This window comes from Rhipicephalus microplus, chromosome 2 (genome assembly GCF_043290135.1).
Source record: "Rhipicephalus microplus isolate Deutch F79 chromosome 2, USDA_Rmic, whole genome shotgun sequence".
Lineage (NCBI taxonomy): Eukaryota > Metazoa > Arthropoda > Arachnida > Ixodida > Ixodidae > Rhipicephalus > Rhipicephalus microplus.
Window position 1 is genome coordinate 297616879 of NC_134701.1, and position 15001 is coordinate 297631879.

A 15001-nucleotide genomic window follows, 5' to 3' on the forward strand; every position below is an offset into this window, starting at 1 on the left:
TAAAACACTGTTGTGTTAAAAACTCATCCAATCTCACATTTTTTTCATGATAACTATGTATAGAAGAGTTTAGTGAGTTTTGTTTTAAGCACAAGCACTATTAACAGCTATAACGCAGTGGTGCAGGTCATTCGAAGACCTGCAAAAAGTTTACCCAAAAATAATTAGTAAATAATTATGAGTAAACGGTAAAATCGTAATAGTGACGTGACAACTGTGGTCTTGTTGCGGTTCTACTAAATGACTTCGCGAAAATGCGCGCATCCTTTAGCCCGCGTCAGCCAGGATGGCTACAGCATTTAGTGCTCAGAGCATGGCATTAGGTAGCTTCCGCCGAATCGGCGTAAGCGGCACTTGTGGAAGGCTTGATCCTATGGGAAATTTTGAGAGACCCAAAACGAGCAGGTGTTTGAAATGTTGGAGGGCCTTACTGTCTTGAAGGGGCTCCACGGGTTTTCATCCGTTTGCTTGGGCGTGGCCCACGAGTTGTCGGCGTGAACCGAAAGTGCCCCCCCTGTGACAAGTTCGCGCTCGTCAGTGTGACGCCATGCTATTGTTAGGCTCACACGCGATGCCACCTGGCACGAAAACACCACTGCACCAATCTTACAGACGGTCGTTACACAACTGTGCGTAAAAAGAAACCGGCAATCGCGCAAAAGTCACAGAAACAGAGTCTGAAAAACGAAATTTATTCTTCTAAAAGCGTAACAAAAACAGAACGTTCCTCCTCTCGACAGGTACCACCACCGTTGCTCGCAGCAGCCGTGAAAACGGAAGGCACAGCGATATTATGCACATAATGAGCCGCTCGAACGGCACAACCGCCCTGCCTGGACGGATAGACTACGCTATAGAGGCTTCTACGGGACTTTGAGCAGAGCCCGCGGTTGACTAGTGGCGTCTCCCCCCTGGAATGTGATAATGCCCTAAAGAGATTCTTCTTGGCGAGATTCCTGGCTGGCCCAGCCAGCTAATGCCCAACAGAGGTATAAATAAATCTCTAGCCTGTGATAAATAAGCGCGCTTTTAACAATAGCTGGCAGCAACAGTAACAATAATAAAAACATGCTGTGATATGGGCCTTAAGTAATCCTCAGCTCTGGTGGTGCGTCTTGGCGTGGGCGTTGAGGTTGCCACGGTTGGCGAAGCCCTTGCCGCAGACGGGGCACCCGAAAGGCTTCTCGCCCGTATGCACGCTCATGTGCCGCTTGACGGTGGACTTCTGCGAGAACGCCTTGCCGCACACGTGGCAGCCGAACGGCTTCTCGCCCGTGTGCGTGCGCATGTGGATCTTGATGCGCTCCTTGTCGGCGAACCGCTTGCCGCACACCTCGCACGGGAACGGCCGCTCGCCGGTGTGCGAGCGCATGTGGCGCGTCAGGGACGTCTTCTGCGAGAACCGGTGGCCGCACAGCGCGCACCCAAACGGCTTTTCGCCCGAGTGCGAGCGCATGTGCAGCTGGTGCACGTTGCGCGACGCCAGCTGCTTGCCGCACACGGAGCACTGGAAGGGCCGGGCCGCGCTGCTGGACGACTCCTCGGACGAGAGCAGCAGCAGCTCGTGCGGCTGAGCAGGCGCCGCCACCCAGCACGGCTCCTTGGCTTGCTGCATGAGGGTCGAGACCGGCGGCAGCCGCAGCGGCTCGCCGTTGGTGGGCGGCGGCAGCCAGGACTCTGGCAGGTCCCCGGCCGCCTCGCTCATGGCAGCATGCCGGACTCAGTGGCGCCCGCACCCTGCAAACACAGCCATCTTTGCAGGGCCGCTGCTGTTTTCTTTTGGAAATGCGACATTGTTGCATGCGCAGGAGAGCATCATCACGACACTTACCCTCGGCTAGTGGACGCAGAAGCGACAACTTGGCCTTGTTTACCGATACCATCACGCTATCACTGTAACGTTGTATATTAAGTGCGAAGCATTTCTTAGGCAACTTCCATGACCTTGAGCATATATACCCCATTGCAAAAAATAGCGTCCCCAACGTGATGCCAGTACGTTTTTTTTTAGATGCGGAGCATCTAATACTCGAGGCTTGTAGTGCGGCGCCGTCCGCAAGCTTCCTCCTCCTTCTTCCACCATCTGTGCATCCCTTCCTCCTCTACACACCGCGCGCGCTTCACTCCTCCACCATCTGTGCACCCTTCCTCCTCTACACACCGCGTGCGCTTCTCCTCTTCACGAACATTCGCTAGCTGTATAATGTAGCGCGCATGCGCCGTCACGCTTCGAGAACGTCGGCAGCTGACGCGCGCGCATGCGCCGTCGCGCTTCAAGAACATCGGCAGCTGACGCGCGCGCATGCGCCGTTGCGCTTCTCCCCCTTCTCGAACATTCGACAGCTGACAGTGCATGCGCCGTCGCGCTGTATATATACTCAAGGTTGGCGCTCGCTCGCTCAGTTGCCGCTCGTCGGTTGTTTTGTACGGCGCGTCGACGTCCAAGGTCGCGGTGAAATGAATTCCAACGAATCCACAAACACAATGATCGGCGTCCCTTCGACCAGCGCCGCCCTTTCGCATACGTGTGTACGTGTTCACTCATTTAACACCCCCTCCTACAGCCACGTTAACCAATTTAGCCATCGACCCAAGTAAGTCGCAATTTAACACCCCATTTCACAACCACGTTAACCAATTTAGCCATCGACCCAAGTAAGTCGCACTTTAACACCCCGTTAAACAATTATATGCTCCGCATCCTCCTCAGTGTTCCCCCGAGGGAAGCTGCGGGCAATGTTTTTTGGCACTGGCACACATGGAAACAATGGTACACGCTGGTATTTACTGGCACTTTGCTGGGAGCACTTGGAAATAGCTGGGTCGCACATTTAGGGCACTGGTTTGACTGCTGGGACGCTGGCGCACACTAAGAAGCGCTGGAATGTTCACTGGAGTGCACTGGTTTATACTGGAGTACGCAGTACTGTTTATACCAGCGCCGAGTGCACATTTATGCAGCGTGTACAATGGTATGCTTCGGTATTGTTGAATATAAAGTTCTTGATTTGACGGCACGGATAGATGCTACCCTATAAAAGATCCTGAGCATACCTCAAAATATTGCATATCACACATCATAATCATAATCTGCGGTATGCAAAATTACTGTCATTTTTATTGTTTTCCTTTGGAACGAGGAGAAAAATGCGTTAATAACTTGACGCTGCCAGCGCGGAAGATTTCGCTTAATAGCACACTTTAGTTTTATAATGCACGCAGTGCCAATAACAGAGTTGCGGTGCTGGTGGGTTGCGCAGCAATTATTGTAGGTTTTAGGGGCGAAGCTCCTCTTAGTCTAACCTTGTCACTGGTCATGCGTAATCAAGAGGGAAAAGAAGGCAAAAGAAACGGGTGGCCGTTTCTCGTCTCATTTCCTAGATGGCGCTACTTTGCTGCTGCTCTCCGAAGATCCATCTATTTACTCGGATCTTCGGTAAGGATCGTACGCGTAGACGCAAGCGATTTAATGAGCTTGTTTACACGTTGTACTTAGCATAAATTACGTAACGTTTAGGGCATAAAAGCTGACGGGCCACGGCATTTAGGAAAACTATTGATGCGACCGTTACCGATGGGCAGGGCAGTATCCGTTTTACACTTTCCGCTCGCAGAACCAGATTCCGTGTTTTTGTGGACGTATTGAAAGCCTGTGCAGTTGGCTTGCCGGAATAGGCGCGACGTACGGTAATGAGAGCGCTCGTCACGTCTCCCCCTTAGCCTAGCCATGGCCGAACGCACGAACCTTAATATATTCTGTATAACTACATCGGTTCAGTGCAACCAAAGCAACGGTGTGTAAGAAAGCAACACGCTTGCGCAGCAAAACATGGTGCCAGATATAAAAATGCCTTAAAATTGACCGGGTTCATTAAAATTGGCGTTTGTTTGGTGTGTGTTACGCCACATCGATATGTGTTACGTCTATTCTTCGCACTAGGTTCGTACGCATGAAGTTATTTTTGTCACTTACGGCCCCTAACTGTGTTTACAAATCAACATGGCAACACCCATGCAGAAGCAACCGTCCGCGTCCATCCGAACTTGCTCTTGCTACACGCTTGCTGCGCTGACAGCAGTGAATATTGGCAGATCCCACGTACAGTGGGAATCGATGATATGCAAAGCACGAATGAGGAAGGTTAATATGTCCCTTTAAACAACGTTACGACGTGGAGGTAAATTACGCCGTACATGACTTCCATGTCATGACTATCTCTGAACGTGCCATTTACTTCCGCCGTCTATTCACGTCACTCAATATCAACTTTGGTATATGTTGAGCCAACAAAACGACGCGAGCGTGGTATGTTGTGATGTTCTTACACGCATATTTGGTATATGTGGAACTAGTGAAACGGCCACGAGCACGTTATGAGCGTAGCATGTAGTCATGCTTTATATGACACGCATATCATCATTATCATGTTTGCGTCAGTCATATACCTTCGTCATTCATTGACGACACGTAATACCAAATTTGGTATATGTGAAGCTAGCGAAGCGGCGGCGAGCGCATCATGAAGGGCCCAATATACTTCCGACGTAACGTTGACGCGCGCGCACGCTGGGCGCAGCGACGCTACGCTAGCACAACGCTAGTCCGACGCCAGGCGTGACTGGCGCGGCCCGGCGGCAACCTGTGCGAAATGCGGCATGCTGCATGCCGCCGATGACGTTAGCCAGACAGCACTGCGCCTGCCACAATCCGTGTTGGAGGGACGCTGGGCGCGCTCAAACGCGCATGCGTCAAAGCAGCGCAGCGCGCACCTGGGGTGGCAACGCCGGCGTCACGCGACGAAAAGAACGCTTGCGTGCACGCGTGCAGGGTCATGTCAAACTGTGTTGTCGCCTTGAGTGTGGCATGTAGTCAGGTTCTTACATGACCCGCATCTCATGATTGTCATGTTTGCGCCAATCACATACCTTCGTCATGCATTCACGTCCCGTAATACCAAATTTAGCTTTTGGCGAAGCTAGCCAAATGGCCGCGAGTGCATCATGACCGTGGCGTGTGGTCATTTTGTTACATGACACGCATGTCATGATTTTCTGTTAGGGTCTAGCGCTTGTGTTCGCTATGCAATCATGTCATGCCATACCAGCTTTGCAACATGCCATGTGAACGAAACCACCGCAAGAACTGCAGGACCATGAAATGTAAATCATGACGTCCATGTCGTGATGTTCATGTTATGACCAGTCAAATGTGTTCTTCATACAGTCATGTTATGCCATACCAAGTTTGCTATCGATCCCATTATCTAAACGGCCAGGAGAGCGAAAAGTCGTGGGCGGCTAGATAGATAGATAGATAGATAGATAGATAGATAGATAGATAGATAGATAGATAGATAGATAGATAGATAGATAGATAGATAGATAGATAGATAGATAGATAGATAGATAGATAGATAGATAGATAGATAGATAGATAGATAGATAGATAGATAGATAGATAGATAGATAGATAGATAGATAGATAGATAGATAGATAGATAGATAGATAGATAGATAGATGGATGGATGGATGGATGGATGGATGGATGGATGGATGGATGGATGGATGGATGGATGGATGGATGGACGGACGGACGGACGGATGGACGGACGGACGGACGGACGGACGGACGGATGGATGGATGGACTGACGGACGGACGGACGGACGGACGGACGGATGGATGGATGGATAGATAGGTAGATGACGAAGGCATGATACTGGTGCAAGCATCATAAACATCAGATGCGTGTCACGGAACAAAATGACTGCATGCTACGCTCATGATGCGCTCGCGGCCGTTTCGATAGCATCACATGTACCAAATTCGGTATTACGCGACGCGAACGGACGACATAGGTAACTGACACCTACAAGCATGAAAATCACGACATGCGTGTCATGTAACAACATGACTACATGCCACACTCACGATGCGCTCGTGGCCGTTTCGCAAGCTTCACATATGCCAAATTTGTTATTACGTAACATCAATGGATGACGAAGCTATGTGACTGGTGCAAACATGATAACCATGAGATGCATGTCATGTGAGAACATGACTACATGTCACAGTCAAGGCGCCAATGCATTTCGACGTGACGCGGTGCGCGTGCTCACCGGCGTTCATTTCGTCGGGTCACGCCGGCGTTGTCACGCATACCGCCGGTCCTGCCATATACTCGCAGGCCCGCGCTGCGCTGCGTTGCTTTGACGCATGCGCGTTTCAGTGCATCTGGCGTCCCTCCGTCACAAAAAAGAGGGAGACACAGTGTTGTCTGGGTAACGCATCGGCGCGAAATGCAGCATGTCGCACCGGTTGCAGCATGTCGCACGCTGGTCGCGCCTGGCGTCAGACTATAGAATGCTTGCGTTTTGTTAACGTAGAGTGAGTGAGTGAACAACTTTATTCACTTCCTGCAGGTTACCGGGCTGGGTTCCTACCTAGGAGCGGAGCTCGTTGAAAGACCATGTCTCTCAGCAGCTTCTTTGGTCTGCTGGATCACCCCGAGTTGATTATCTAGTCCTGAGCTGAGCAGCGCAGTCCGCAAACGCTCCCGAAGGTCCTCATTGGAGGCCGCGTCTCTCGTTTTGCCAATTAGTGCTGGACACTCCCAGAGAACATGCGCTAGTGTGGCCCTATTAGTATACAATACTTTCACGAATTGGTCATATACAAGTCGGGGTAAATGTGTCATAATTACGGGATTAGTGTAGGTGAATGTTTGCGGTTGCCGCCATTGAACGGACTGGGCCTGGTTGAGCTTGGGGTGGGGCGGGGAAATTCCCGTCGTTGAAGTGTATATTGTCGGACAATGTCACTGAATTTGGTAAGTCTATTCCCCCCTCCCCCACTTCCACTCCTCCACAAGAGAGTCCGTACGGGTGGTATCAACCACTGACGTGGCCCGGAACGTGAGACCTTGAGCCCCGTCATGCACCACCTCGTTATGATTGACCTGCGTGTGGTCGACGGGTGTGCGGGCGGGAAACCAGAGAATGCATGCATTTGGTCGTCAGAGCGGGTTTTGCCTTTTGTAAGGACTTTCAGCGCCTCTGGAGAAATCCTACCATTTCCGAAATTTCAGACTGCTGTTTGTGAATCACTGATAATACACTGGGCATCGGTGTGAGCTATGGCAAGCGTGATAGCGACCTCCTCTGCTGTGTTCACGTGATTTGTATTGATTGAAGCGCTGATTATGCATTTGTGCGTAGTGTCTCCAATCGCAGAAACAAAACGGCGATAGTTTCGATAGCGCGCTGCATCGACGAAGACCGCCTCCTAATTGCTTCCATAAGTCTGGAGCATAATTTCGGCTTCTACTGATTCTTATACCTTTGTTGTGCTCAGGGTGCATGTTCTTTGCAGTGGTGGTATCATAAGTTTAGTGCGGATTTCGCGTGGTATGTCGCATTTGATACCATGCTGTGCGTGGTAGGAAATGCCGAGACTGTCGAGAATTTGGTGACCTGCTCTGGTATTGCTCAAGCGCTGGTACTGCGACATCTGTCGCGCTTCAATTATTTCTTCAACCGGCTTATGAAGGCCTAGTTTAAGAAAGAGTTCCGTGCTGGTGCTGTGCCGAAGCACCAGCGCCTGTTTATAAACTCGTCTGATGAGCGCCTTGAGTTTAGCTCTTTCCGCCGCGAACCATCGATGGTAGGCAGCGCCATAAGTAATGTGGCTGAGCACGAATGAGTGGATAAGCTGGAGAATACTACATTCCTTCATGTCCTGATGTTTATTACTTATTTTTTAATGAGTCACATCGTTTGCGTAACTTTGGCTTCTAATTTAAGGATTGTCTCACCATTTGTACCTTTGCTTTCAACCAAATGTCCTAAAAACCGCACTTTATCGACAGTCGGTATGACGCTTCCATCAGCTGTCTTCAGGGTAATGTCTGTGTATGGGCTTGTTGGACTATACTGTTTGGGTGGTCTGCCCCTGAGTTTGGGGCGGTATAAGAGGAGTTCGGACTTCTCCACCAAACACGAAAGTCCTGTTCCGCGTAGGTATTGTTCTACTACGTTTACCGCTTCTTGTAGCCGTTCTTCTGTAGGGCCATCGCTGCCATATCATATCCAGAGGGTAATATCGTCAGCATATATGCTGTGATGAAGCCCGGGAATCATGGACAGTTTTGAGGGCAAACCAAGGAGAGCTAAGTTAAATAACAAAGGAAATATCACGGAGCCCTGTGGAGTTCCTGCCCTTCCTACGGGTATCTCAGATGATGTGAGTGCGCCCACTTTGACTACAGCTTGTCGGTTCGTAAGGAAGTCGCGAATATAGTTATACGTTCGAGTACCGAGATTTAAGGCGTTAACCTGTTGGAGTATCATACTGTGCGTAAAGCTATCAAATGCTTTTTTAATATCTAAACCTGGTATAGCTTTGGTTGAGCGGGTCGTGGTGTCTATGATTTGGAGCTTCAATCGAAGCATAGTGCCCTGGCTTGAAAGGTGCCTTCGGAAACCTCGCTACGTTATATATTGGGCCCTTCATGATATGCTCACGGCCATTTTGCTAGCGCCACATATACCAACTTTGGTGTTACGTGACGTCAATGGATGACGAAAGTATATGAAGTATATGACTGGTGCAAACATGATAATCTTGACACGCATGTCATGTAAGAACATGACAACATACTACGCTCATAGCGGTCCAGCGGTGGTTTCGCTAGCTTCGCATATTAAATTTAGTATCACGTGACGTGAATAGATGACGAAGATAAACGACACATTCAAACATGATAATCATGACGCGGAAGTCATGTACGGCATTATTTACCTCCACCTAGTAACGTTGTGCTGATTTAAAGTGACATATGTGTCATAATATATGGCGCGCGGGGTTCAAAATATACAAAAAACAAAACAGTGCGCCGTGCGGTGGCGACTTGTGTGTCGACCCTTTTGAATGTGTGCGCCGTGCGGGGGCGAATCGCGTATGTGCCGTGCGGTGGCGAAGAGTACGGCGATCGTGTGCGCGGCGTGCCTCGAGACAGCGTGACCAGTGCGTGGGCCGTGCGCGAGGGTCGGAATTCCAAGGCTGGGCTATCCTTCGCTGGGCGTCCGATCCATGGGAGAACCCGGAGCCTTACCTCCTGCGGCCTCGACGTAGAGCGCTCCCGCGCCCAGGGAACGTGCACGAGGCCGGGCCAAGGCCTTGACGCTGTGTGCAGACGGGCACACAGGATTCGGCCCACGAGCACGCACAGGCCGAGGTCGTCCACCGTGGAGCGGGTCCCTTGGGCGCAGCGTCCCGGCATCAACTGCCGCGGAGTGGACCTCCGGGACTTCACGCGGCCAGACCAAGAACCGAGCTACGGCATCGGACAGACGGTCTACGCACGACGTCTTCGACTCGGCGACCTCATCGGCTCCGACAAAGAACTGTACGCTACTGCTTGACTATTTCGCGTAGCACCCCTTATGTCAAATGTAACTTTTACTATTCGTTGAGTCCTGTCGTGTGTGTAAAGATGTCCTACGTGTGTATGTCCACTTGCGTGCTGCATCATTCTTTCTGGAGCGAATCCTGAACCCAAACATAACATCTCAATATGAACCTTTCTCATTTGTGCTTCGCATATCATCGATTCCCACTGTACGCGGGATCTGCCACTTTCAATGCGAAGCATTTCTTAGCGAACTTCGGCGACTTTGAGCATATCTATGTCTCCAGCCGCCTACGACTTTGAACTCTTCTGGCTGTTTGGATAATGGTATCGATACCAAACTTAGTATGGCATAACATTATTGTATGACGACCATATCTGACCAGTTATAACATGAAAATCATGACATGTATGCCATGAATGTTATGATTTACTTGTCATGGTCTAGCGGTGGTTTCGCTCACATGACACGTTGCAAAACTGGTATGGTATGACATAACTGCATGGCGTACACAAGCGGCAGACCCTAACGTGAAAATAATGACATGCGTGCCTTGTAACATGACTACATGTCACACTTTTGATGCGCTCGGGGCCATTTTTTCTAGCTTCACATATGCCAAATTTGATATTAGAGGACTTGAATGGATGATGAAGGTATGTGACTGATGCAAACATGATAATCGTAAGATGCGTGTCATGTAAAAACATGACTACATACCGCGCTCATGATGCGCTCACAGTTGTTTCGCTACCTTCACTTATACCAAGTTTGGTATAACGGCACATGAATAGATGACGAATGTACGCGACGGGTGGAAACATGGTATTCATGATCGAGGTGCGTGTCATGTAACAACATGACAGCATGCTGTGCTCCGGATGCGCTCATGGCCATTTCGCGAGCTTCCCATGTGCCAAATTTAGTATTACGTCATGTGAATGGATCACGAAGGTATGTGACTGAAGTCAACATGATAATATTGAGACACGTCTCGTGTGTAAGAACGAATACTAAATGCCACACTCAAGGCACCAATACACTTCGACGTGACCCGGTCACGCCGGTAATGCCCCGCCAGGCGGCGATCTGCCAGGCGCGCGCCGCGCCGTGTTGCTTTGAGGCATGCGCGTTTGAGCGAACCCGGCGTTCCTCAATCACGAAGACAGGCAGACGCTGTGCTATTTGGGTAGAGCTATCATAGGTGCGAAATGCAGCATGTTGCGTTTCACCCCGGTAGCCGCCGGGTCGCGCCGACGGACGCTGGTCGCGCCTGGAGTGCACGCGTTTTGTTAGCGTAGCGTCGCTGCGCCCAGCGTTCGCGCGCGTCGATCTTATGTCGGAGTACATTGGGCCCTTCACGATGCACTCACGGCCGTTTCGCTAGCTCCACATATACCAAATTCGGTGTTACGTGACGTAATAGATGACGAAGGTACACGACTAGTCAAAGTATGATAATCATGACACGCGTGTCCTGTAAGACCATGACAACATACCACGCTCATGATGCGCTCGCGGCCGTTACGCTAGCTCCACATATACCAAATTTGGTATCACGTCACGTGAATAGACAACAAAGGTAAATGATACGTCCAAATATAGTAATGATTTGAGTGCTATGTAAAGCATGACTGCATACTACGCTCATAGCGTGCTCGCGGCTGTTTCACTAGTACCCCACATACCAAATTTGGTATTACGTGACCTGATTGGACGACAAAAGTAAATGACATGTCGAAATATTATAATCATGACATGCAAGACATGTACGGCATAATTTACCTCCGCCTCGTAACGTTGTGGTATTTTAAAGTGACATATCAACCTTCCTCATTGGTGCTTCACATATCATCGACTCCCACTGTACGTGGGATCGGCCAATTTTTTTCTCTTTTTTTTTGACGGTGTTTAGCTTCTTGCGAATGCCGCCACGTAAATTCGACACTTCGCTCGATCTGCTGCGCCCCGCCATCTCCAAGTCAAGTACTCTGTGCTGGCCATGGTGCCACAGACCCAAAGGAACGCACTCGTTTGTATCTGGCGGCAGGAGGCCAGCGCAATGAGAAAAAGAAAAAAAATGAGCCTGCATATAAAAAAATGGTGGTGTGCCTTCTGGGCATTGCTGATTGGTTCCAGTAGTTTTGCGACTACAGTCACGCGACTGAAAATCGAGCAAGAATCGACTAGCTAAAGCAGACGCTTTGCGACCATTTGCGACCATTCGCGACTGTTCGCGACCAGTCGCTAACGATCACCCGACCGCTGCTAGTCGCTGGTGTGCACCATCCTTAAGCGACCTGCAAACTGCGCATATGGGTGCATGAGCTCGGTGAACGTTGCTCAAGACGTGCTGACGAGAATGAGATCATTGTCTCACGCGACGGCACTTTGGCGCTAACGCAGACCAAATGTGTGGAGTAATATCTTTTCGATACAAAGAAAGTCACAGTATTTGAATACCAACAAAAAATCGTCAAAAAACTTGTTGTGCGGCTAGTTGGTACAAAATTTATAAAGATTATTTCGAGCACGAAAACACGACACAATCACTTGCACGCACGCACGCACGCACACACGCACACACACACACACACACACACACACACGCGCGCGCGCGCACACACACACACAGGCATCAAACACGCAGAGCACTCCAACTAGCACAGCCTACCAACTGACCCAACAAGTTCTTTTACATTTCTAGTACAGTGGGCCTGTCTTGTAACCAGTTAGAGAGCGCTGTGCGTGTGCGCGCGCGCGCGCGCGCGTGTGTGTGTGTGTGTGTGTGTGTGTGTGTGTGTGTGTGTGTGTGTGTGCGCTCGAATCAGTTTTTAGAAAAAAATGGCAGCATATCTACGAGGTCTACGGGGTGAATGATGGAGAGTGGGGCGAACCATCCTGCCGTCCATTCGATCTTGCTTCCGTCTATGCGTCCGTCTGTGTGACCGTCCATGCGTCCATCTGCCCATCCATGCGTGCGTCTGTTCGTGCATCCGTCCCTGCGTTCATCCATGCATCCGCCCCTGCGTCCGTCCATGCGTCCATCCATCTATACATCCATCCGTGCGTCCATCCAGGCATCTGTCTGTGTGTCCGTTCATCCATCTATTCAACACTCCAAGTACCACCATCTCGAATCTTTTCATCATATATTCCCCATATAGAAGCACCGCCATCCAGCGGACATTCCAAGGACTAAACGAGACGTGGCACACGCACACTTTCTTACAGCTTGCGCTTCGTGTCTACTTCCCACCTTTAACCACCTCGAGTTCATTGTATGAAGAGCGCGGCTGAAGAAAAGAGAAATGGCGCAAAGGTTAAGCTAATATACGACAAATTGAGCACTGATGACACCCTGTATGGTTGGAATGAAACCGAAAAATCGCGCTTTAAACTTCAAAAGAAGAAGGGAAACTGACGTCATGATCCTGCATCTGAACCATTAAGAATCCTAAATGTAAATTGCCGAAGTGTGGTAAACAAAGCAACTGAATTAGGATTATTGCTTCTTACTCATGATCCAGACTTAATAACACTTACAGAAACATGGTTGCATAGTACAATATTTGATAGTGAAATAATTCCACCTGGTTATAGTGTGCTAAGAAAAGATCGCGAAAGTAAGGGAGGAGGCGTTGCAGTTGTATTTAAAAAAATGTCTCAAAGTAATTAGGACGCCAGATATTCCTCAAGTGGAAGGCTTATTCTGCAAAATGTACCACAATAATATTCAATATATTGTAGCTTCCATATACAGACCCCCGACCTCGTCCATTGAAGTCATCTATGAATTAAAAAAAATATCTGTGCACTCATGCAAAGTCAGGAGCTCGGATAATTTTATCAGGAGATTTCAACCTACCAGATATAGATTGGACCTCTCTTTCAACTACTAAGCATAACGATATCATAGGAGAAGCAATGCTCGACGTTGCTTTTACTTTTGATTTGTTACAAGTTGTTCACGATTTCACTAGGGTGCAGGGAAGTTCGAAGTCAGTACTAGATCTCTTTTTTGTTAGTGGATGTATTAAGTCTTCGGCCACCTGTGAAGTGGTTCCTGGTATTTCTGACCACAGTGCTGTACTATTGACCCTGGCAAATGGCTTTATGGCACGGAAACAAAAAACGTCATGTTTTCGAAATTTTTTGCGAGCTGACGATACATCAATTATAGATCTCCTCTCCCTCAACTTCGACTCGTTTTAAACAGTACTGCTGATGTGCAAGGCCAATGGGACTCATTTAAAGATTTGGTGAATGAATGTATTGATCGCTTAGTTCCATGTGTTGTTAAAAAAAAGAAAGAAAGGAACCCCTGGATTTCTCGGGACACGTTGCATCTCAAAAGGAAGCTAAAACGATTAAAAAATCGTCGTAGTCTTGGGAATATCGCTGGTATAAACGAAGAGATTTCAGAAATTGCAACTAAACTAAAACACCAAATCCATAATGACAAACAGCTGTATTATGGTGAATCATTACCAAACTTCATTAAAACGTGTCCTGAGAGATTTTGGCGGAGCATTAAGCCTACATCTACTGAATGTAATGTTTTTGTAGTTGATGGAGTTGATGTGCATGATAGCAAGGTTATTTCGAATGCCTTTAATCAACAATTTAAATCGGTTTTCACCATTGACAATAATGTTCTTCCCTCATTCGATGCAGATTATCCACCTATATCTGACGTTGTTATCAGTGAGCACGGCAATCTAAATATGCTACTTAAACTCAATGTTAAAAAGACACCCGGACCGGATAGCATTCCAAACGCATTTTTAAAGCGTTATGCCGAGTGGATCGCCAAATATCTGTATGTTTTATTTTCAAAATCGCTACACGAAGGTCGAGTACCAGATGATTGGAGGGCCGCCAGAGTCAAGCCTCTTTATAAGTCGGGTAAAAAGCAACTTATCTCAAATTGTCGTCCTATTTCATTAACGTCAACTACCTGTAAGCTTATAGAACACATAATACATACGCATATCTCTGAGTTTCTTAGTAAGCATAATATCTTAACAAAACACCAGCACGGATTCAGAAAAGGCTATTCAACCTGTACGCAGCTTGTCGAGACAATTCACGATTTCGCAACTTCAATTGACAATGGGACACAAACTGACGCCATTTTTATGGACTTTTCAAAAGCGTTTGACAAAGTCTCACACAAGAAATTACTTTTTAAATTAGAGAAAACACTTAAAAATCCGCGCCTAATAAAATGGATAGCAGACTACCTTATGAACCGTAAACAATTTGTTCTTTTTAACGAATGCTGTTCAGAAGAGGCAACCGTTGACTCTGGCGTCCCACAGGGTACGGTTCTTGGACCCCTTTTGTTTTTAATTTTTATCAATGATATTGTGAATGAAGTTCCTGTAAAAATCAAGTTGTATGCAGATGACTGTGTCATATATTCTGAAATATCCAATGTAACCGATCAAATCATTCTGAATAGTGCCTTTTATAACATTGTGAAGTGGTGTGATTTATGGCAGATGTCAATTAACTTCGATAAAACAGTATTTATGCGAATAACTCACAAGAAAAAACCCTTACTATTTAATTATTCCACCGCAAGT

General features: G+C 48.2%; 1 protein-coding gene across 1 annotated transcript in view; it reads right to left on the reverse strand.

Annotated features, from left to right (window-relative positions):
- Positions 1-676: 676 nt before the first annotated feature.
- LOC119178606 (uncharacterized) overlaps positions 677-15001 on the reverse strand; it is a 78420-nt gene continuing 64095 nt past the window's right edge. The window contains exon 2 of the mRNA XM_037429822.2: positions 677-1737. Coding sequence (XP_037285719.2) covers positions 1097-1705 — 609 coding nt within the window. The 5' untranslated portion in view covers positions 1706-1737 and the 3' untranslated portion in view covers positions 677-1096. The remainder of the gene's footprint in view (positions 1738-15001) is intronic.